Genomic DNA, 26,178 nt, shown 5'->3' with positions numbered 1-26,178 from the left:
TATCAATAATGAAGTTTAATATAGCCTATAAATACACATGATTTAAAAGTCAATAACAGTTTATGTAAAAATTAGTTGATTAAAGCATTGATATAACGCAAATATAAATTCGATGTACTTAAACTGTTTTGAACTATCGACTACTTAGTAGTTATTATATTTTTTAATAGATTACAGTGGTTGTAAACATAACTTCATATTGTTTTTATGTCAATTGTTCTTTTTATTAACTTAAGCATCTCAAAAGTAGTAATTAAAATATAATGTAGAGTTATTTCCTTTAACTAGTATGCTACTTATGATGTTTATATACCCCTTGATACCTCAAAACATGTTTTATATTTTATTTTATATTTCTGATTTCAAATGTTGACAAATCACAAAAATTTAAAGTAACAAAACAAGTATTGATCAAATGCAAAACCCCAAAAGTAATGAAAAGTTTCAAACTTTGATATGCCATTTTAAATTCAAAATAAGTAACCTTAATATATTTATTACAATGAAATCAAAGCAGTAGTTCATGGTACTTTAATTTTTTTTGCTTTTAGTTCTTATATTCAATAAAAAAGAAGTGAATTAAAAGCTTATGTTATAACAAAAAGTAGCTGATTTAAACCGTTAGAATAAACCGTTGTTATTAGCAACTTCCTTGTTTACTTAATCCAAAAAATTAATTAATTTTCACAGCTTTCTTTTTTCTGAAATTCGACTCTCACACCTTGAAATAAATTTTTTAGCTATTTTGAAATTTTGAGATTAATCTAACTGAAATTAATTTTAAGACTAAAAATTTCCTAAGAGTCGCAAATCCGAATTGCTACGTTTAGCTGTAATAAAGATTATAAGCTAAAATGTAAATACACGATTATTTTTTAAGGATAATAAAAGAAAGAAAAGACGTTATTTTTTCGTGACGTCAGTTTTTAAAGTGATTCATCTCTAAGCAACCTTCGTTAGATTTATCACAAAAATTTTAGACTTTAAAAAACGACTGACTTAACGATTTAAATATTTTTTTACCATTTATTGACAAATATAAATCGGTTAACAATTTTATCTCAAAAACAAGTGTTAGCATAAGTATAGTTTGGTTGTTCAGTAGAAAAAAATGTATCGTTAAATTTTTAGAGACAATTTCTTATAACTAAGCTCAAACTGATAAAATCTTTATAACAAATGTCCTGTATAAATAAACTTATAATTTAATTAATTTATAGCTCCTCATTCTAATAAGTGTGTACGGATTTAAGTTACGATTTACCTTTTTTGTTTCCGATCTTATGAACTTTTATAAAATTGTAATTTTTGTTGTATTTCATTACTTTTTGATATTTTTTAGATAATTATCGACGATTAAAATCAGAAAAAATTATTCTTACTAAAAATAATAATTTGAAGCATATTTAAGTTTATTTATTTCCTATTTCATTACAGGAAGTTTAAGTTAGTAACAAGTTCAAAATAACCAGTTATCTGATTTTAAGAAGATCCTTTTTATCTAGTTGAAAGAAGTAAAATTGTAAAAAAAAATTGCGTAACAGTTTATTTTAACTTTTAAAACGGAAATTAAAAATCCAATTAATTAATAAAACTACTACCGATGTATAGTTATCAATTAATTAAAAAAAATAAATTTAACAATCATTTCCAGAAAAAAGCTTTAACCATTATTAATTTTTCTTTGTTATTTTTTTGCTTTACTTAGGTTTTATTAAGTCACTTACTTAGATTTTACTAGGTCACGTAAGTTTAATTACTATCAATCATATAAATTAATACAAAAGACTAGTTTTTGAGCAGTTTGTGCCTTTTGTACCATTACAAGTGCATAAATAATAAACATGAAGTAGTATAACAAGAAGAAATAAAACATTCTTCAAGTTACTTTTTAACAAACTATAGATAATATGTCTTTCATTAACATGAAATATATAGCAGATATGATTTTTTTCGGTAATTATTGAAAAACATATTCCATAGTTTTACAAACATAATTATTGAAAATATGAAAAATATATGAGTTTTATTAATACTTAAAGAAGCAATTTACTTTGGAACAGAAAGTTATAGTAATTAGATTTAAATTATTTCGAACAACTAAGTTATCATTAAACCGACTTAATTTGAGTTGGTTTAGATAAAAATTTATGCAATATTTTTTACAAGTTTTTATTATTATTGAAAATTGTTTTTGGTTATTTTGCTATCACCAAATATTTATAACAATACTGCATGCTTTGCATATATCTTATAACTTTTGTCAAGAAAATACTTATCGGCCATATGAGTTTGTTTTTGATATGAATACGTAATTATCATTTTAATCACTAGTTCATGTATTTTGAAAATTACAAGTTTTACTTGTAATCAAAATTTTTTAACTACAAAGTTTGAGTTTTATTTGGATTTTTTTAGTTTAAATTTTTAAGTATTTTGTTACGGTAGTTTTTAAGGTTGTAAAGGAGATTGTATTGTGTATGTTTAGTAACTGGTTATATCGGCTTTTTAATAGTCTCTCCGGAACATAGCTTTTAACATTTCATACAAGTTTTGCTTATTTTTTGTTCTACTTAGTTCTAATTAAGTAACGTTGCTTTTTTGTATGCAAATAAGAAAAATATTCACCTAAACTAAACTTTAAAAACGTTACACGTTCAAGAACACAATAAAAATACATGTCTCAAGTTTTAAAAATAAATAGATGGTTTTAAATCTATATAAAAAATTTACTTTTATTTACTTTGTCTAACTCTGAAATTAAATATGATTCTAGTTGGATCTTAAAATTTTGCTTTTCATCGCGCAAGTTCAAAAAAACTCTTTGTATGAAAAGTGATTTGTATTACTTATTCTACAGAAAAAAGTATTTGCAGAATAAGATAGAAAAAATCTTTTGAAAAATGCCTTAACCGTTTTTCATTGCACATTAGAAGATTGATTTCTCTACACTGACTGTATACAATGTGAAAGAATTTACCAAGAAGCCAATTGATGTTTTCTAAGAAAGCTTCGATTAGAGTTGAACTTTACATCGCTTTCAATACAATTTGTATTTGTAAAAAAAATTCTATGGAAAGTTTTCATCTATAGAAAAATGAACTTTTCAGACTTCATAGATCAAAATAAACGGTGTATATGATATCACAATTTGTAAAACTTAAAAACTCGTGCTTTTCAATAGAAGAACTTGCTGTTTCTTACAAGCAAATTACCAACCACAATTTCGATAAGAGATTTAAAGTCGCAAAAATTTACAAAAAACTGCTTTTTATGGAACACAGTATTTTTACTTATGTGCGTTGTATCACCTTCTGAAACAGCTTCTTTTCAAAAACGAGCAAAAAAATCCATAGAAGCAACTAAAAACCCAACAAATTTCAACAAATTTGCGCGGACTTTAGCGAGGCAAGGCAAAGTTTCAATACAGCCACTGTGTGTATGAGAGAGAGAGGCTTTCTATAGCAGCTACTGTTTGAGAGCTTTCTATAGCGTTGCTGCTGCACGTTCGCATTACATCACTTCCTGTATTGTCACCATCTCAATACAGCACTCTGCTCTCCGCAGTTGAGAAGCTTGTTTGTGTGGAAAACTTTGAAAAAAAAAATTGAAAAAAAAAATCAAGTTTTTTGTTTAGTCTTGCTGATGGGTTTTTTCCACGCGCAGACGTGTTTTTCAGTTGCAGAAGCGGAAAGCGCCATTTTGTTTCGCGTGCTTTTTTCAGGATGTCAGGAAACTGTGCGCGCCACTACGGCTTTCCTGACGAGTTTCCTGAAAAATATTCAAGTCAGGATGTAACTGCGTCTTACTATAAGTTTCCTGAATTGTCTTGAACTTGTAGTTTTTGTTTGTTTATGTTTTTTATTGTTTGCTTTTTACTTTTTCTTTGTAACTAAGTAAAGCTTTTGTTTAATAAGTAATTTTTATTAGTTCTTAAACATACATTAGTTGATAAATACAAAGTTATAAATATTTTAAGCTGGTTTTTTTGTCTGGTTAAATTTGAGAAATTTTTAAGAACGGCCTAAGTAATGTTAAGAATTTTTCAAAGCTTGAAATTTTAGCAGACAAATTTAGGAAATTTCAAGGTTGTGTTAATAAATTACAACAGTCATGAGGCTTGTTTTTCATAAAATATGCATGAATTTATTAAAACACACTAGTTTTCATTTAAGTTTAGTGTGTTTAAAAAGGTTCAAGTTTGTTCTACATGCAACACTTTGAAAAATTAACGGCTTTAAACTTGCTTGCATTTACACAGGATGCAGTAAGTCTGATTTATTGTTCAGGATGCAACTAGCTGCTACGATCTTCCTCGATTTATTACAAATTTCCTGAACTATTTCGGCACTTGAACTTGCCGGCTTCTATTTCCTATACTTGTTTTTGTTAATTTTAAATATTTTTTTTCGGACATTTTAAACAAAAATATGTTACAGCCAAGGTTTTTAACAAATTTATGCCATTACTATTTTAAACTTAAAGTTTTTGCTTAAAAATTAAATTGTCATTAACTAATTATACAATCAAGTATAGTATATACAATTGATTTTAATTATCTTTCCTTACTCTAAACTGTTGTCGAGAAAAGTAATTTTTGTAGTCTTGTTTTATAAATAATTTTGGTATATAATAGTAGTTTTGCAGCTTTCAAACAGGTTGTATTTGACAGTTACAGTTTTAAACCCATCATGTTTTATTGTGTTTTTTATAGTTATTCGTTTTTTGTTAAGTTTAACTTAGTCCGCATAACTCTGTGGTTTAAGCCATATCGATAGTCTTTGTAGTTAGTAATAAAAAATTCAAATTAGTTAACTTTCAATTATTTAACGTAAGCTTTTCAAATCGAAACATCTAAAGTACTTTCGTTTGAAGTATGAGACTATAATACTATCAGCTCACAGAAAAGCGCTGGGAATTTTCTAATGCTTTGGTAAGTGAGCAACCTTGACACGTACCAGCTTTAAAAAAAAATTGCTTGTTGTATTATTCGTTTTAGTTTTGTTGCTTTCTTACGTATTTGTTTTAAAAATATAAAACTATTAAAACTTTCATTGTTTATAACTTACGATACGTTTACATATAAATAATTGTCAAAAATAAGAAGTCAACAATGTTCAAAGACGGTAACAAAATAAAAATATATACATACTATATATATTTCTAATACATTTAGATTGAAACTTATTAGTAATATATTTTGAATTGGAAAGTAGTTTGTAACAAAAAAATAAAAAAATGAACTATGAAATCTGAACGATTAAATCAGTAGGCTGTAAGGGTGGCCACGTCATAACTTTGAAGAAGTTTGATTTTAAGTTTAAGAAAACTTATTGTTTAGTTTCAAACAGCTTTTTGCTGTTGTATGGCGCAATAGCTGTAAAAGTTTTTTTAAAGCTGAATTTTTAAACTTTTAGTCTTTTTTGATGTTAATTTATGATGACTATTAAAAACTGTTTATTGAATGTTTTATTTTTAAGTTGACTATGAAAAAGTTTTGTAATAAGTTTACTATATTTGTATAAACTTTAACTTTAATTTTTTTTTTTGAGTTTTAAAGAGTTCATGGTTTCAATCAAAAGAATAATTGTAATAATAAAGTAAAAAGTTATTAGTTTTAAAATTTAGGTTATAACAAAATTTTTTTATCAACAGATAAGTAAATAGTATATAATGAGCTTGATAGACCATCACTTGCAAAACGGAGGAAGCCCCTCTATTTCAGGGGATTTCCCAGAAGTTAAACAATCGCCGACCTTCCTGTCCAACCAGGACTCGGGCATAAACTTTCCGGACATTCTGCAGACCCACCAGGACCACCAAAAGTTGATACACGGAGGACCCGCGATCAAACAGCAAAAAATGTCGCCCACCGATCTCAGCGGTAAGTTGATTTTTTTGTGTAACGAAAAGCTAAAAACTGCACGTTAACTGTTCGGGATCTTGTTTGTACAAAAAAACAAGTCTTCGTCTTCGAATTTTTTGCACTTTTTTCCACTCAGAGCTTTTTTTTTGTTTAGCATTACTTATACGGAAAAACGCTGGTGAGTGTTTCAACAAAAAATCAATAAACAACATTCAATTTCAATCAAACTTCTGCAAAAAACGGACATTTTTTCTGATACGCATCTGTCACAAACATGATTGAAAAATCATCACATTTCGCACAGGTACGTCCACCGGCGGGCGCAAGAGCGCCGACTACGACCCGACGTCCCCCGCCCTCTTCTCCTCGGCCGAGTTCGTGGTGACGTCGTCGCACCTGATGCCCCAGGACTACAGCCAGGCCAGCCAGGTGTTCTTCAAGGAGAAGGGCGAGCGGCAGAGGAACAACAACAACAGGTTCGATTCTGTTGCGATTAGTTTTTTATTTTTTTATTTTTTTTTAGAGCTAAGCTAAATTTTTTCAATTATTAACAATGAGAATTAAAAAATGAGTTTAAACGAGTCTCATTGTTAATTTTAATAAGTGATGGTGGCAAGATAACCATGACGCAAGCTGGAGCGGTTAAAGCTATGTTTCATTTTTAAACTTTAATTTCCAATAAAGTAAAGTGTGTATGGTAAAAATGGAGTGTGAATAGAGTGAATTTCATTTTATGTTCTACAAGTATGATATTTGTACTCAGGTTTAGTTATTTAATTTAAAACTTTACAGTTTAAAGTATTAAATCAAAAAAAAATTGTTATTTTTAAATGTCTAATTTACAATCGGTACATTTACTTTGTCTAAATTAAAACAAATTTCCTTATATCTCTAACATACAACAAACGATAAAGTTAAAATCTAAAAACGACAGTTACTTAAAGCGTTAGGAAAACGAATTCTAACAAACAAATTGTGTCATTTTAACTAGTTTTAGTTTTTAAAAATGTACTGTTTTACACATTGAATACACCAACATATTAACAATATGCTTGTGAAAACTTGAATTTGTTACAATTTTTTTTACAGAAACGCATCATCAGACCTTGACGACCTAATCATGAACAGAGATCTTCAGGTATTATGCTTGTTTTGGTTTTTGTAAGAACAAGCAAAAAAGTTAGTTTTTATGTAGTAAAGAAAAAATGTTTTAATCTACAATAAAAAACTTAAGATTGTTGTTTTTTTTAAAGCAAAATAAAGATTGTTATAAAATAAATTATAAAATACTTTTTAAAAAACAGTATTATCTAGTTGACCGTAACTATAATTTAACTAAACGTATGGATTAAAAAAATATAATGTTATTATAGTCACCTCTCGCAAATCTACGCACATTGTGTTTACAGAAAAAATGAGTAACTATACGAAAGAACGTAGCTAAACGAGAGATAGCAAATAACTTACTTTATTTACTGCTTTCTTATAATGCAGTTGATTAAATACAGTTTAGAAGCTTTTTCACTTGTTTAGCTTAAAAAAATATTTTTCATTCAAATTGCAAGTATATGCAAAAAGTCTTTTGGTAAAAAATAATTGTGTGTATTCAAAAATAATTTTTCTATATTAACTTTGCCCACCTAAGATTAAACTTGTCTTGCATGGTGTTAGAGACATATTTTCATTTTTTGTTACGCAAGATAAGTTCAATATAAGGTAGGCAAGGAACAAACAAGCTGAAAATAAAAGACTTATTGAGTTGAAATGAAGCCTTATTTCATAAATACTTTGAGGAGTTGAACATCGTACCTTGTTCGATTTAAAGGTGTAAAAGAGAGCTATTAGACGTGAAATATAAAAAGCAAGGCTTTACAATACTTTGGTCACTTATGGAAAGCACAAACTAAAAATGCAAAAATGTTAAATCGTTAGAAATCTATCTCTTCCTTTATTATTTAAAATTTTTACTTTAACTTTTCTTGACAGTATAAAACAAAATTAAATGATTTTTTATTAAATACATACATCAAGCGTGCAATATTAAAGATTTTTAAAATTTTTGAGAATTTTAAAATGCGTAACTAAACGAAAGTGTGTAATCAAACGAGTGCGTACATTCGCAAGAGGTGACTGTACAGTATTTAGTAATAAGTATAATATGATGATAGAACGTAAAATAAAATTGTAGTTTTCCATTAAGTATTGAAATAAGTATCAACTTTTACAACATTTTATATAATTACAAGCAGTTTACAAAATATCTGCATAATTTGAGCTAAACCTATATATTGATCACAAACCAACTAAAAACGACAAAACTTCGACAAAAGTTCACACTCAGCACTCACAAACTATGAGTGGAAATTAGAACAGTTGAAATTTACGTCACAAAATTTCGCAGAGCTACCAGCAGTCGGCGGTCGACCTCCAGTGCGCCACCGCGTTCCGTCCCACGCAGCAAATGGAAGGCTCCGATTGGTCCGCCATGTTCAACGCGACCGCCGGCTACGGCCAATCGCAGCAGCAGAGGAGCAGCGCGTCGAGTGGTTCCCCCCAGCCGCAGCAAGATTACTACCAGCAGCAGCAAATCATGTTAGTTTGTTTAATGTTGTAATGTTGGTGTGCAGTTTTTTTTCTAACAACTTTTGACACAAAACTCAAACCAACAATTCATGCCAGTTCGTTGTAGATTTTTTGGAGTTTTCGTTTATGATAAAGAAATACAAATATATAGCTTTCTTTTATATAAACAACAGTTTTAAAAAATATGTTCTGTTTTATTAATAATATTTTTAAAACCTTTCTATATAGTTTTTTTTTGTAATTTTTACTGAACAACAAAAAAGCGCTCAAAACAATTCGTCTTAGGACCTATTTAATGTAAACTTAGTACAAAACTTTATTTAGAACAACATCGATGAAATACTCCTCATTTTTAGTAAAATTTAAATAAAAAAAAACTTGTGTTATGTAATAAAATGTCACAGCAAAACAAAATTGCTACACCAAGCAACAATGAATGTTTCAAAAAATTCAACTTTTAACAAAACACATACTCTTCCCAGGAAAGATTCAGCTCTGGACATCATGATGTACCAGCAGCAGCAGCAGCAGGAGGCGGCCGAGAGAGATCAGCAAGATCACCAGCAGGAGCGGGACGCTCAGCAGGATCAGGGTGAGGAGGGAACGGGAGAGAGCAAGAGGGTGATCGTGCCTGCAGGTTTGTGAATATATGTATATATATATATATATATATAATGTTATGTTATTTGTTTTGGTTTGTGTTTACACACAGTATCAGTGATCAACAATTGATGTGAGTATGTAGTAAACTAATGTAAAGTAGTGTGTGTGTGGTACTAAAAAAATGTGGTTTGTGTTTAAACATAGAATAATGATATAATAAACAATATTATAGTTTAATAGTTATACATAGCAATAGTGATTAACAGTTAGTGTAAGTATGTAAAGTATGTAGTAAATTAATGTAAAAAGTGTGTACATGATACTAAAAGATAATTTGTAGTGTCAAAAACAGTATGCCGTGCTCTAAATTGTCATTGCTGCTTCGTAAGCTTTTTAATTTCGGTTACAGTCAAAGTTAACTTGATTGTTATCATTTAATTAATGTTTGTACCCATTTTTTTTGTGCTGTTTCGTATAAAATCAAATAAAGGGAGCCGGAAGGGAAAACTCAAGTTTAGTTGTTATATCCAGTTTGTAAATTAAGTATGTATAAAAACTATTATACATAGACAAAATTATGATAATAAAACAAACTTTATGTAAGTCATTATTTTTAATTGATTTTTGACTGTCTTTAAGTATACGCTAAATTTAATGGTTATATTCAATTATACCTTTTGTCTTCCTTAGGTATATCATAAATTTTATAGGGTATTACCCCTTTTTTATTTAAATGTAAAGTACAACTAATGATTTCAAATCTTCGTTAAATAATTTAGTTAGACTAAAAAATAAAACCAGCGTCACAAAAGCTACTTCGTGTAAAGATTAAACTTGTTTTGGATTAGTTAACCTCGATAAGCAAAACTGTGCCTCACAGTTTTAATTGGTCAATTAAAAAACCGCAAAAAAACTTGTATTTCTAAACAACTTTAAGTTTTTGAAAACTCTGTTTTCTCTTCTCAAAACTAGTTTTTGTATACAACTAAATAAGTCATATAAGCAAGATGAAAACATTAACTGCTTTAAAAATTACTCAAAAAACTTTAAATATTTTTACATACATATTTTTTGAATCAAAGTACATTATATTTTTACATCTGTAAAATCTTTATCTAAGCAATAAGTTTATATGAAAAGTTTCATATAATATATTAAATCTAGATAAAAACACTCGTTTTAAATAGCTTTTAGCAAATGTATTTCTTTTTTTGTTTGTGTGATTTCAATTCGAACAAAAGTTATAACTAAGTATACTTGTACCACAAGTTGCACAGTACCCGCAACTCCATTACAACAGCTACGTAGAGCCTCAGCAGTTGTGTGAAACCTGTATGCAAGCAAATAGTTTCAGCCAACAAGCACAAGACCATATGAGTGCTCAGAAAATGCAAGTGAACAGTGGCAGCCAACAAACACAAGACCATATTAGTACTCAGCAGATGCAAGTGAACAGTTTCAGCAGACAAGCACAAGACCATATGTGTACTCAGCAGATACAAATGAACAGTTGCAGCCGACAAGAACATTTGATTTTTCAGCAGATGCAAGTAAACAGTTGCGAACAACGAGACTGCGTAAACACTCAGCTGACGCCGGTAAACAACGGCGGCCAGCAATATCAAGGTTGCATGGATGATAAACAGTTTGGTGAGTTGATGCAGCTCAGTGAACACGATCTTGCGCAACTGATAGACCCAAAAGGTGTGTTTGCAAACGGTTCAGATGCTTTGGACTCCTCAAAATTGGACGTCAGAGGATTGGTTGGACAGGCGGACACTGGAGATAACGAAGTGCCAAAAGTAAGCTCCGTGCAATCAGAAAACAAACCGAAGTTGTGTACTTCCGTAAGAAAATGCGAACAAAGTCCTAAACCGAATGAGCAGGTAAAACAGGTATTTACTGGCGTACCACAAGTAAAATCAGTACAACTAGAAAAACAAAGTCCCGTAAAAAAATTCGAACAAAGTCCTACGTCAGAGGATCCGGTGAAAAACCAAGAATCGAGAGAAAGTATAAGCATCGAAATGAGTGACAAATACCACTTCTTAGGTTGAAAAAGTTTTCTTAATAATTTGTTTTTTTAGTTTACTTGATTGTTTTCTTTAATTTAATGATATTTTTTTAACTTGCTTTTTTTTAAAGTAAAAGTTTTCAGATTAAACTTTTAAAATATCTGAAAAAAAAATTAAATTTTAGAAAAAAACACTCAGCTAATTCGTAAATTTTTTTATTTGCAAATATTTTTATAAGGTTATTGTACTTCAAAAAAGGAGTTGTGTTTAAAAGGTTTAACTTGTCGCTTCACTTTAAGTATAAGTTAGACTTGTTCTTAATATACAATCGATTAACCCAGCTGTTTTTTTGTAAAAACACCCAGGCCCGTACCACGAAATGGTAAGATATTACTTTATACAGCACCACGAGCACCTTAGCAAGATGTTCGAGTTACGAGATGGCACCGGTTAGTTTCGTTGAATAAATTGCTTCTCAGCGAGGATGTTTTAAAGTGAGGACACGGGTTTGCGTTCTTAGTCTGTTGTGCTTGATAATGTAGAAGTAATATAAATTGTTAAGTGACTCAGCATGTTTCTATAGAACATATTTACTCAAATGAATACTTAATTAAGTTTTAATATGAAGCAGAATATAGTATTGTAAAGTCTTAGCATGTTTGTAAGTAAGTTTGTTTTCCATAAGGTTAACTGTCAACAGAACCTATTAGTCTCATCAGTCTATAGTGGTTTTAGTATATCTGCAAGATATAGCTTACTTAAAATAATCATGTGTTTTTTTAAGTAAATTTTTCAGCAGTATATTTTAAATTCTCTTTATGTAATTTCTAATTTTTTTGTCTCTAAAATTTTTCGTTGCATGATTGTTATTTAAGTAAATGTTATAAGATAGTTATAAATACAAAACAGTACCTTACGAACAACCTAAATTTTTTTGGTATTTATAAACATAGAGGTACTCGTGTTGTTTATTTTTTTATTTCACGTATGCAAACGTATTTGATTGATTTTCCGTCAGAATGGTTGAAGTGATTAACTTCAAAATTTTGTAGTCAACAACTAAATAACTTAAAAAATCAACTTTTAAAACAGATTTTCAGTAAATCAAAAAAGAAAAAAATCATGATAAATTTAACATTAATTCCTAATACTGTTGAAAAGGATAATAAAGTAAGTACTCAGTTATACAGCACTAGCAAAAAGAAGTACGTGATATTATAACTATTATTGTTACGTGAAATATAATGAGTCCTTATGCTAGTAGACTTTTTCATAGCACAACCATGTAAGCATTCAGAAGTTATGTAACTTTTAATTACACCCACTAGTAGTTAGAGTTCAAACGAGTACTTTAGTAATAACTCAGTAATGAATGTATAGTTTTAAACTTTTGGATGCAGTATTAAACTAATTGCGAAAGCAGTTATGTAAAGCTCAATACTAAATTAAACATAGATGGATAGAATTTTGAATTTTACAGATTAAAATTGATGCCATTTTTATGTGTATTACTTTTTTGAATTAAATTTATTTGTGTTGCTTTTATTTTAACTTTATAGAGCTACAATAGAACTATTTTGGTTTATCAAAAAAAAAAAACTTTACAATCATAACTTTAATTCACTAGGAATGTTTTAAATAAACAGTTTAACTGCTTTTTTGTACTTTAAATGTTATTAATGTTTGAAATTAAAGTTTTAATTGCGTAAATAATTAAAATTTCAAGCATTTCAAAAACAATCTTTACTAAAATTAAAAACGCATTATTCAGAATAAAAGGTTATTCAGATGAGCTTTTCATGGAATTTTTTTAAGTTATGAGAAATATATACTGAAAATAACAATCTAGTTTATGCAGTCGTACCATTCTAAAATTCATAGAAAACAGGCAATGTTTCCTCTTTTAATAAGCTCGATAATAAGCGTATTAAGGGGATAAAAGCTATTGGTGTATCTTATATTTTCAATTTATACTCATTTCTCTCAGAAAACACTATTAATTAGATAGTTTTTGATTTGAAAACTTAGGTACTTTTTAAATTCATAAAAGTAAGTAAGTTATAAGTTTGAAATTTAAAAACAATTTTAATTTATTTTAAACTCAGATATACATTTAAACGTTTTACATAGGTACCATCATTTTCAGTCTAAATTTAAAATATCGTTTAAAAAGATGTTGAAACAACTTTGAAAGCATGATCTTAAAGTTTAGTCTGTTGGATTATCATTTATTTTCACTACAAATTATTATTCCCCTAAAGACATCAAAATATTATTACCTTTAAATACATCAACATATTATTATCTCTAAACTACATTAATGAAACTTGTGAGAGATGTTTTCATACATTAATTAAACCCTTTGTAAACTTTTAAAAAATAAATTAATTTACTAAGTTAGTAACTATATTTAATAGACCATTAAGTGTAGAGTAAAACTTTTATGTCTACATGCAAAAATCAAATGACAGTATTTCACAAGATAAGTAAAAACAAATTCCTTAGAGAGGAAGTAAATTATTCAGCATGTTAATTTCATAACAAATTTCCAAAACTGTTTTATTAAACCAAAAATAAAACTATTTATTTTCTCTTGCACATAAAACTCCTAACTAAATAATTATCTCTCTATTACAGTACTACAATTTCAGAGCTTACTTATATTGAAATATTTCTAAGCCTGCTAGCTTTAACGCACGTAAATTTTCAATAAAACTTTCAAACTCGCAAACAAAATAAAATCCCCGCAAACAGAACCGCAGCTGTGGAGCGAGCAGCACGTGAAGGAGTGGGCCGAGTGGGTGATCGTGGAGTATCGGCTGTCCGGCGTGACGTCACAGTCGTTCGACAACCTGGACGGGGAGAAGCTGTGCAAGTTCACCCGCGACAACTTCCGTGACGTCACGATGTGCGAGAAGGCGGCGGGAACTTTCATGGAGCACCTGGATTATTTGAAGAGGGTGGAGAAGACAAGTTAGTTGGGTGTTTTAGATTTTTTTTTACTATTTAGTAACTTTCATGGTACATCTAGATTCTAGACCATTTAGAGAGAGTGGAAAAAACTAGTTTGTTGGGTTTTATTAGTATTCATTATTTTATTTTATTTAAGTTTATTTTTGTATGTTACTACATTACTTAGTAATCTTCGTTGGGTATCCGGATTACAAGGATAGGTTGTAGAAAACCAGTTAATGATAAAACCAAAGAATGTTAACTATTTATCTATTTTAATCAAGTATATGTTTATTTTTTCCAAGTATATGATAAACTCATGAGTAAACAACTTTTATGGTTTATTTAAAAGTAATTTACAGGATTTTGTTTTAAAACGTAGAAGTGAGACTTGCTATAGAAAACGTACCATTTTTATTTCAATGCTCTACATCAACCTATTTTTTTTTTGTTGTATGCTTGTGAGTGAATAGGTCGTAAGTTATATCTTAACTAGTTGAAGACATTTAAAAAATTTTTGGTTAAAAATGTGTTATATCAGCAGCCTTTTATAAATAAGGGACAAAATAATGACTTTTTAACTTTATAAAAGCTAAACTTTATTGCAGTGGTCATCAAAGTGTGCGCCGGTGCACACTAGTGTGCATAGAAATTATTTTACTGTGCACAGAAAATGTAATATAGTGAAAAAATATATTCTAGATGACATATTTTTTGTTTTATCTATGGAAAAAAACAAATTGTAGCACAAAATAACAGCTCTTAAGCCGTTATTTATATACTAAGGTGCTCAAAGCATAAAAAAAAGTGTTTTATTTAATAATATTTACATATTTCCAATAGTCAAGTGTGTACAGAATTTATTTTTTAGTAACGTGGTGTGCACACTTAAAAAGGTTGAAGACTACTGCTTTATTGTATTAACCAATAGTTTAACATTATTTCTTACTACCAATTTAATTATGTTTGTGTTTATCAAACAAAAATTTAACAAAAATTATAAGGGTGTAGTTGTTTTGTACTTGCCTCTTTTAAAACTAAAAAATAAATTGTGAGAGTTTTTTGGCATTTTCTGTTTAAAATACGATTCTAAAAAGAATAGAAACGATGTCGATCGACGTAACTAGATTTTTATAATTCTTTAATTAGTTACACATTCATAAGTAAAATTAAAACTAAAATGTTAATGACCCTGTTTATTGAAATCTCAAGTCTGCCGTAATTTTATAATTTTCGCTTTGACCTTTTCATGCAGTTAGTTTGTACATTACATCAATCCTAATAGTTTACTTGAAGAATTAAGATTTGTTTATTGAATTACTTAGATACAAAAGTCGAAAAGAACGCACTTACATAAGATTTAAATCTTAAAGCGATGAATAACAAGTTTTTTGTGAATAAATGCTTTCAAAATAGCGGAAATGATTTAATGATTTTTTAATTTTGTTTATATTCTTTGTAATTTTCTGCGTTTAAATGTTTCTTAAATGGATTTGATAAAGTTGAGTGGATTTAAAATATTAGAATGTGCTGATGAAAAATTGTTAAAATTCAGTTTAATAAGTAAAGCTCATGTAAACATTTTCTAAAGTTTATTTTTACACAACTGATTATATGAGTGTATATATACTTATTTTAAAGCTGAACTTTACAAGATTTTGATAAATTTCAAATTGTATTATAATACAAATGGTTATTATACTTTATAAAGCACAAGTTTATTTTGTTACACAACTTCCTGCAATGCTATGCAACCATTTAACCTAGAAAACTATCTAGTTTCATTTTTCTAAAACACTATTTCTCTTAACAACAACAAGCTTAAATGGAAACATTGAATCACAAAAGTTAAAAATAGTTAATGCGCAGTTGGTTTACTTTAGGAGTAATTGCTTGCTTCCTAACCTGTACAGTATCTTAAAAGCGTCAATAAATAACTAATTTTAAGTTCTATAAAATAAAAATAAAATTATAAATCTTAGTTTAACTTGAAAAACTCACGGTGTTTTAAAAAATTAAGAAATGAGAAAAAACAGTAACAGTTTTAAAAACTGCTAAAAACTCAGTTTCAACAAGCACATGAATGATCTGACCAACAATCTACCAGCCGATAGGGCATGAAGCATTAGAGTTTTTTTTTTAATATCAAACATTAAGATGATTTCTGAAATTTTTGTGAGTCTTTAAAAAAAACTACAAAAGTATTACTTAATTAGTTACACCAGATCTGCAAAATTAAATGAAATAAAGTCCCCTGAACAGACAACCCGGCAGCCGAACCTGTCAAAATTACCACCTTTCAACGTGCACAACCTAATATTCACTCGTACAACATGTTTTAATCAAACAAACTTGCATACTTTGATTAATAAATCAAAACTTTCGAAACAGACCAGACGACGCAGCAGCAGAACCTTCCCAACCTGTCGCCGGCCGACGTGGAGAAGCAGTTCCAGGACCAGGTGGAGCGGAGCGCCTTCCAGCCCACGTCTTCCAGGGTGAACTCCCTGAACGGATACCAGGAGGTGGGAGGGAGGAGCAGGGCCTACAACAGGAGTTTCGGTTGGTTTTGTTAGGGTATATCAATATAAAAAAAACAAATAGAGCTTATGAATTGAAATAATTTTTTAAAACTTTCCACTAACATATAATTTTTTGTAACATTAGTGTTATAACTTAAGAGGTATTTGCAATAAAAGTTTCGATCGATTGATTTATGGTAAGTGATGTTAGAATGTAGACAATGGGGGTAGAAATTTTAAATTTAGATATAAAAGTTAGATATTTTTATAGATTTAATGTGATTTATCTTTTGAAACATGACTAGGGTCACATTTTCAATAGAAAATTCAGTTGGTTTAAATCACATGCGTTTTACTATTATATTGAAGTGAAAATATGGTGTGAACATTTTTGTTTTGAATTTATGAAATTTTAAACAATATTTTTGTTACTCTTAAAACTATTGAGTTTTTTTTTTTTTGAAACTTAAAGTAAGTGTATTACAATAAATTGATCACTTTATATAAGATTTAATAAATAAGTTGAAAATTAACATGCAACATCAATTTTCTTTGTAAAACTAATAAGCAAAAAACGGTAAGTAAGTGAAATTTAAATTAATCACAAACTATTCTTAGTTCTTATGCTAAAATTGTCTTTGTTTATCTAATCACGATTTATTTAAAATTTTAGAACGACCATATAATAACTCACATAAACAAAAACGAAAGTAAAAGTAAATAGTTTCTTACCAAAAACTTTTATTTTACAAAATTTTCTATATTCACACTTAAAGTCCTTTGTTTAACACTAGTTTATATTTGTTATCAATACTTATATATGCATTTAATAAGAAACTTTATCCCAGTTTAACTTTTAAAAAAATCGAAAAAAATTTTAAAAACTTTCATATCAGTTTATTTAGTAGCCATAAAATTGTTTTATTTTTCTAAACTTTAAAACGGATTCTTATAATTATTAATTATTAAGAGATATTCACCTGTAATTTTACTTCTAACTTTAGTAGCGTAAAATGCAACGTAAAACTTAGTTATTGAGAAAAATAAGGAAATGCCATTTATAGAATTACTATGAAAGTTATTTGCTGGGAGAAGTAAATATATTCGTATTTTGCGTAAAATGAGTCAACACTTTATCTGATAAAGGTATTTTAAAGCGAGAAACTAAACGAACATTATAAAAGAATATTTAATACTGTAAATATATTTAAATACATCACATGCTTGAACATTAAAAAGAAAAATTTATTTTTTTCATTTAATTTATAAAACTAACAGCTAATATATTTTTTAGTTATTTAATCATGAAATTTAGTTTTTTCTTTATATAAAACTTAAAACATTTACAAATATTTCAATATTAGAATAATTTAAATTATTGTTTATAGAAATAGATTTTTTTTCATTTAGTAATTTCTACAAAACTATTGATCTTAACAATCATGTGTTCCTAAGCAATACATTAGTTCAACAACTTTGTTTATTTCTTAACTGCGGTAACAATTTAGTTTTCACCAAATTTTAATTATACCTTGATTGCCCGTGTACACGATTTAATTGCCTTAACAAACAGGTCATATTTAAAAATAGAAGTTAAATCAGCTCTATACAAACATAGTTTTACAAAAAAAAATTATTTTTTTTTCTTAACTTTTATTTAATTTTGTAATACTTACAATAATATAGTGATACATGAAAAAGCTATACAAATTTCGTTCAAATATTTTTCTACTAAATTCAAAGAAAAAATTTATTATCAAACTTATAATAACTGAAATTTTTTTAACTTTTTGTAGAATTGACTTATGTAAATATAAAAAGTAAACAATTTTATCAGTAGGTCAGAGTTTACAGTAGAAGTTTACTTCATTACGTAACACAATAAAAAAATGGATAACTTGAAATTTTCACAGCAATTTTCACATAAGTACTAAAAGACTAAATTTAAAAAAAAATTCCAGTACACATAACTTACTTCTTTTTGGAACGTTTTTTCTAGAAGATATGTATGTTTTATTTATTTTAAAAATGGTTTTGTTCAGCACTCATATTTCAATTAATTCAAGAATGTTTTGGTCCAGCACACATTTTTAACTTAATTAAAGAATGTTTATCTTAGCACAAATATTTCTCTTACTTTAGGAACTTATCAAAACTTTTTGAACTCGAACAAATGCAGCAAACAACTGTTAATAATGAAACTGTTCAAAACACGAACAATATTATGACGTCACTCATGTTGGCGCCAAACTGGATTTCCTCGGCAGACCGGAAGCGAGTGTGTGACGTCGTCAATATCATGATTGTCGTGGGTTGACTGCGAAGAAATAAATTTGTCCGTAAAAGTAATACATAGAAAGCACTGAAAGTAATTTTTTAATTGCATCTAACCTGCATAACCGAAGTTAAAATGGGATAATACCAAAACTTTTAAAGTTTATAGTCCACCGTAAGATTTGAGGTAAAAGTGTATAATCTTTATAAATGCTGTCATTGTTTAAGACTGTGTAATACTTCTTTATATATATTTGTTTTAATGTAAGTTAATTAGTTAAAAAAGACTTAAACTTTGGCAGATGGTAGCAACCAGCAGTTGAGGGGCGCGTCAGGAAGCCTCCTTGGTAACCAGTTGCCAGGTAACCAACTATCCGGGAACCAGGGACCGGCAATGGACCCCTACGCAATATTCGGACCCACAAGTCTGTTGAAAAGTTAATTTTAATTATTTTATAATTTGTGCGGTGCAGAGTATTGAAAAAGTTTGAAATACTTATTAAATTACCCAATACGAACCGTGTTTCAATCTATTTCTTAGTAAAGTAACCAACAAAAAGTATAATTATTTAGAGCAGTTAAGTACTCTTATATTTTCAAAAGTTTATAATAAAATATTTACTTGCAATTCAGGTGATAAATTAAATTGTTTTAACTAAGTGTTTATGTAAATGTTCTAGGCAACAAAAATATACTTGGTTAAAAATTCACTATGTATAAAGTAAACTCAAAAACAAAGCTATACTTCCAATGCTACTTATAATTGAATTAATCTTTCAGTATAATTAAGTAGACGGGTGTAAAATGTTTACAAAACCTTACAAGCTTACATCTCACGCAGGTGCAAGGTTGAGTAACCCAGGCAGCGGTCAGATACAATTGTGGCAATTTTTACTGGAACTTTTGAGCGATGCATCCAATTCGTCTTCTATTACTTGGGAAGGTAACACTTTGTTTTATAACAATAACTCTTTACTCCAGGTTTTTTTATTATAGCTGTTATGTAGAATATTTAAAAAATATAACTATCTCTAGAAAACAATCAGGAAAAGGTATTAAGACTTGCTAATTTTTATTTTTGCCAATTTAATAAACTAAATTCATGTGTTTGTACTCTCTTTAGCTACAAACTACCTTATAAAAAATCACTTTCCTTGTCAATGAGTTTTATCAAGGAAGACAAAAGCACAGTCTTGCATAGTCAAGGCAAACACTTGGTAAACTAATCGTTCAATTGACAGGAGTCAACGGCGAGTTCAAGATGGTCGACCCGGACGACGTGGCACGAAGGTGGGGAATGAGGAAGAGCAAACCGAACATGAACTACGACAAGTTAAGTAGGGCCTTGAGGTGAGTTGAAGTTTAGTACTTATGTTATGCGTTATAAGTTTTTTTTCTTGGTTTTTACTTAGAGCAGATCTAATATGAACTGTAATATTACTCGACAGGGCTCTTTAGTGAAGGGTTGTAGTATTTTTCTGAACGAGTTGTTTTGCTTTAGAATTGGTTTTAATTAAGTTTATTAATCAACAAAATTATGAATAAAAAGCATGAATTAAAAAAAGTTTGCAATTCATTAACTTAGCAAGGTGCTTAGGGGTTTAAATTGTATGAACATTTTTCAAAATTAAATATATTGCTCATCGAACGATAAAAGAAAAGCGCTCACAAAGTTTAGTCTAAAGATCTAATGTACAAAAAAGATCTTTCGCTTATCAAGTCCGCATAAAATGACCATACTTTTAAGTCAGAACAATACATAAACGAAAATACAATAAGTATATACTTGTCTGTTTATGAAGTGTATGACATTATTATTTATAGTAGTATCTAATTTCTTACTAAACCTATTATTAGTCTGTGTCTTTTGTAATAAGTTTACACACCTTTTCTATGGGTAATTTATTCACTGGAAAATAAATAGTCTAAATGTACGTTTTGAAAGAGTTATTGTAATTGAAAGTAATAATGACTTTAAAAGTATTGCTTGTAATTTATATTTTTGACTAATCTAAGAAATACATGATTTAAATATGTTGAATGCATTTTTACTGTAAAGTAATAAATTTACAAACATGCAACGCTTTTTTGAACTAAAGAATAGTAGCCAACAGTGGCGTAGCGTGGTATTTTGGTCAGGGGGTGCGCAATTTTTTTTCTCAAAAAAGCCTCTAAATTAAAACTTTTGTAATTAGCTATAAAAAAACTTTCTATAATAATATAATTAAAACAAATTTATTAAGTAAAATAAGTTCGTTAACTGTTTTAAAAAATATTTATATATTACAAAATTAAACAATTTAAAAAAAGTATAAATTTCGTTAGAATTACTTATACTTGCAAAAATGTAAACTTACTAAATAAAAATTGTTTTTATTACTTAGAGTAAACTTAATATCTTTAAAAATTAATTTATTCAATAAAACGAAAGTATCTGTTTTATTTACGAAAAAAATATCAATCTCTTTAATATACAATACAACAGTGATAACAACACCTCATTGCTTATAACTTTAATAAAGTTACACAGAAGTTAAAATAGACCAACTTTATAACTGTTATTACAGTTTATTACAACTTTGTAAAATAATTAAAAGTATACTTTTTAAATTTAATTCATTTGATTGTATTTGTTTAAAATAAAAATCACAAACAAAGTTTATTTCTCATAGGCCGACACAGTTATCTTGTATGTTTAGAAAAATAAAGTTCAGAAAACTAGCAGTAGTCTTAACAATGTAGCATAAAAAAATTGTAAAATTGTTTAATTTTTCTTTAAGCGTGAATATTTTTGTAAACTTTTTGTAGAAAAATAATCTGCCATAAGGTTATACTACAGCGGTGCGCTATATTAATTGCGTGCTTTTTGAGTATAAATTCTTATGAAGTTAATGAACTTATAAATTTTTTCCTTATGGAGTTTTTCATCAACATCGGTGCGCATTTGCAATTACGCACCGAATCAGTATATTGAGTAATAACATGTACTTTTCTAACTGGTCACTAATTGGTATTCAAAATTACGTTTAACTTTTTGAATACTAGACAAACATAGTTGAAAAAAGGCAAATTAAGCAGAAAAAATAAACTATAAAGGATAAAGATATTACATTCTTTTTTTTACATTTTTATTTTTTTGGGTGGCACGCATGCGCCAGTGTCCCTCCCCACGCTACGCCCCTGGTAGCCAAGCAAATAAATTTTTAAATTTTTCTCGAACTAACATAAATTGCTTTTAAATTTAAATAAATGATCATATTTATTTTATCGGAACTTATAAATAGTTAAAAAATATTTTTTGTTTATTGTCAACATTTTCATAAAAACTTTTAGAAATTCAACTATCCTTCTAAAACCAACATATCAGTTAAAAATATGTTTTAGTAAAATCTTACGTAAATGTTTCATGTTACTAACACGTACTTAGTGTCTTCAAGTTACCTAACTCTATTTATAATTTTATCAGAAAGTTCGTGATCAAAGGACTTTGTTTGACAGCTGACTTTGGTCATGACTGAAGTCATATAATTGAAAACCAAGTAGTTTTTGAAGTTATTTAAACGATGCATCTAAAAATTGATTATGTTAGTAGCAAATTTATCACTAAGTTTTATAAAAAACGGCCCTTTAGAATAAATTTATTATTGCGCTTTTTATCAAAATTTTTCAAACAGATGTTTTCAAAGCACGAATGTTGTAGTAGGGACACAATATATTTTTTTACATAAAAAAAAGCCCCTTGAAGTTACCTTTATTCATCTTTTGTAATTCCAATAACATCTTAAGATTGTGTTAAAACAAACTGTTTGACAGCTGACTTTATTTGACCATGATCAAAGTCTGCGCTAAGATCATATAAAACTTTCTCGCACAAATATACTCTAAACGCACTATGCAACAACAGGTTTAATCAATGAAAATAATGTTTTATTTTGTGCTCTTTGTTGATTGTGATGTAGCAAGATGACTAGCTATACAAAGCATAGACAAGCCGGCATCAAACTATTGCCACAACGTAGACGATTTTATAGAAAGAAAAACCTTTGAATTCAAGAGAACACTTGGTAACATAAAAGTTTTGTAAGTATCGATTACAAAAATAGAGCCTAAATTGTATTCTTGATTATTTTGTTTTAAGCAACAGAGGAGTTGTACAATAGAAACATTGCTAAGGCTCCCACTTCGAACACATACGTACCTTGAACTCAAGCGAAAATACATATTTTTTAAAGAACAAGCGTACCCTTATGGTTTTAAAAATAATGTTTCCATTTTCACTACTATAAATGACAGAAGTCCACAAGGAAAACGGTACCGATCTGTAGAATTTTTTTAAATTTATTAAAGAATTTTTCTGTCTAGCACACATTTTTAAATTAATTAAAGTATGTTGTTGCCTTGTTTTTAAAAGTTTTATTATTTTAATCAGATACTACTTAAAAAGATGCTATTTTTTTAAACTGTTTTCATTATTTCAATAGGCTCCAACCGATACTCATGGTTACTAATCAAAAACAAAAAAAGTCTTGTATTGTTTTTTTATATTTTTTCACATGCTTCAACACTAAACTCATAATTTCAAAAAGTCGGTTTTCGTTCTCTACAGTTTATTATAAAACTTCAATATCATACAGATATTGTTACGACACTAGCTACTAACAATAATGGAAGCTAATTGTTATTCTTTAGTAAGTTGTTTAAGGTTTTATGTATCTACTCCACAGATATTACTACGAAAAAATTATGATTAATAGCAATCATTTTTTTTAACTTAATTATTCTATTAAATACATTATCCACAAAAACTACTACAAAAAGATCATAATTACTCTTCATCATTTTTTATTAAATTATTCCTATAAATTATATTATCCACAGATACTACTACGACAAGAACATAATGTCGAAGGTGCACGGAAAGCGGTACGCTTACAAGTTCGACTTCAACGGTCTCGCCGCCTCCTTGCAACCCGCTCCCAGCGACGGGGGTTACCCTTACCACTTCAGGGGAAACCCCTGCTACCCCCAGGACTTCCCCCCGCACCACCACGTTGCCAGGCAACAGGGCAATGGGGGCATCGAAGGTTATCACCCCAGGAACGTGTCCAGAGGTGGGAATTTTTTTTTTAAAGCTTAAAAAAATAGTTCCATTACTTTATTTTTAATATAAAATTATACCTTATATAATGCAGTAAAGTTTTTTAAGATACGTCAAAGTATATATCAAATAAAAAATCATAGGTTTATATTAAATTTATGGCAGTTAAAAAATTGTAGTGTCATTTGTTTTTGAAATTTTAAAAGGCAAGTACAAATACAAGATGCAGCTTCACTTCACTGTTGTTTTGACTGTAAATTTTTATAACAGTACAAAAGTATCTATAAGGTTCTTTTTTTTGGATTAAAAAAATTTATACGTGCACGCACAACATCAACGCAATAAATTTTGAACATGAAGTTTAACTTTTAAATGAGTTTTGTTCACCAAAATACTTCTTATACTTTTTCAAGAACGAAATCCTTTCGACTTAGTTTTCTGTATTATAACATTAGCCAACATATTTAGTTAGAAAGTAGTAATAAAACGGTACTAAAGTATTCAAATAAGTTAAAAGATATTAAAATAGTGTTTGATAGGATTGAATTACTCATGACTTTTCATTTCTATAGTGTGACTAATAGTGTATCATAGACATAAGTTTATTCTCTTTGTTCGGAAACTTAGCACAAAAAAAATTTAACGAGTGTGATTAAATTCGTATCCTATTTTTAAGTTTAAAATCTACAAGTAAATTAGTTTGTTACAGTTGTAAATAAAAAGATAAACATGTTTAACCGTCTAATTTTGGAAAAAATATTAAATAAACTATCAGCCAAGACTATTTTAAAACTTTTTGGAATAACTTGTCTAGGACACTGTTTTTTTTCTAAATTTAGTTGTAAAATATATAAAAAACTTTAATAAAATTGCAACTGTTATTACCACCACACAGGATACCAACCCAACGTGACGTCAATGCAGAGTTTTTCAGGGGGATACCCTTCCAACTTCACCGCGGTCGGTTCACATGGCAACCAGGGACAACAGGTCCAGTCGTTACCCGCAACTTCGTTCTACAACTGAAAAATTTGGAATCCTGAAATTTTTTTTAGGAATCTTGTTTAGCTTTTCTAGTAATATGTTTTAGATGAGCATTCCTTATTAGTCTAATTCGACTGTTTGTTGTTATACATAGTAGATTTAAAAGTTTTTTAAAACTTTAATGTTTACTGCTAGACTAAAAATATGTTTGTTTTTTATTGACTTGACCAAATGTTTATCATAATTAGATTTTAAAAATAGTTTATTTATCGAATCTGTTATAAGTTTTAATAAGACATTTAAAAAGCTTACTGATCTCTTTTCTTAAAGAAGTTTTCAAAAGCTGTCCGTGTAACTACGGTTTACAGTTTTTTGATGTTAAAGCTACATTTTTAGGTTGATTTTGTTTATTTGCACTTGAGTACCAATGAACTTTGTTGTTATAACTGCTTTTTTGTTTACAAAAATTGGAATGAAGTTAATTTTTAAAACACGTTATTTCTATAAGTAAGATATTAAATCTATATTTTTGTTGTTTTAGCAAATCTAAGTTTGTTTAGTAAAGCGGTTCACGTGGTTTCTGACTTCCTTTTATGCATACCATTTTATTTTACATTGTTTTCAACTTCTCGTTTTTTTGAACCATAATATATTCACGGGTGTTTTGACGTTTTAATTTTAAGTCGACTGTTCGCGACTTCATCGCTTGACAATGGCTAGGGTGCTACAAAAAACAACATTCTGGCGAAACAACAAAGAGTTTTTTGCATCTTTTTATTAGTAGAGTCAAGGTGCTTGGTAGTTAAACAATGCTAACATTTATTAAACATCTGTTAAAAGACTTTTAAAAGATTTGTTAACGAGTGTATTTTTCACATTTCTATAAATCTTAGTGTTTAAAATATGTTTTTGTTTCTAAAGAATCAACAAGAAAAATGGAATCTTGTAGTTTGAAAAACTGTTTTATGTACTAAGTAAAAATTTTGCTAATTAAATATTCTGCTATTTCCGGTTTGAACTACTTATGTTAACCTGTTTTTCTTTTTCGTATTTACAATAAAAGTATATAGACATTCTGTTGTAAAATAGTTAATCTAAATTTTAAGTTTATAAAAGTGAACAAAATACAGTCTAAAATATGTTATTAGTATTTTATAGCACAAATGTTAGTACACTGTGCACAAACTTTTTTTAAAGATAGTTTTAAAACATATATAAAAGCTTGAGAAAATTTCCATACTTTAAACTAATTTATTTTGTATGCCATTAGAAATACGCAAG

The 26,178-nt window shown here is 28.4% G+C and overlaps 1 protein-coding gene across 1 annotated transcript; it reads left to right on the top strand.

Annotated features, from left to right (window-relative positions):
* Positions 1 to 5,672: 5,672 nt before the first annotated feature.
* Positions 5,673 to 25,698, top strand: LOC145849936 (uncharacterized). Its single transcript, XM_082955062.1, has 12 exons — positions 5,673 to 5,884; positions 6,171 to 6,342; positions 6,956 to 7,004; positions 8,268 to 8,458; positions 8,932 to 9,086; positions 13,822 to 14,040; positions 16,411 to 16,581; positions 19,118 to 19,240; positions 19,657 to 19,758; positions 20,057 to 20,165; positions 23,694 to 23,926; positions 24,809 to 25,698. The coding sequence occupies exons 1-12, from the start codon at positions 5,674 to 5,676 to the stop codon at positions 24,937 to 24,939; spliced, it is 1,866 nt and encodes a 621-aa protein (XP_082811188.1). The 5' UTR covers position 5,673; the 3' UTR covers positions 24,940 to 25,698.
* Positions 25,699 to 26,178: the final 480 nt, after the last annotated feature.

Source organism: Thalia democratica, chromosome 1 (genome assembly GCF_965202585.1).
Source record: "Thalia democratica chromosome 1, ktThaDemo2.hap1.1, whole genome shotgun sequence".
Lineage (NCBI taxonomy): Eukaryota > Metazoa > Chordata > Thaliacea > Salpida > Salpidae > Thalia > Thalia democratica.
Note: the sequence above shows the minus strand (reverse complement) of the source record. Positions and strands in the feature narration are given on the sequence as shown.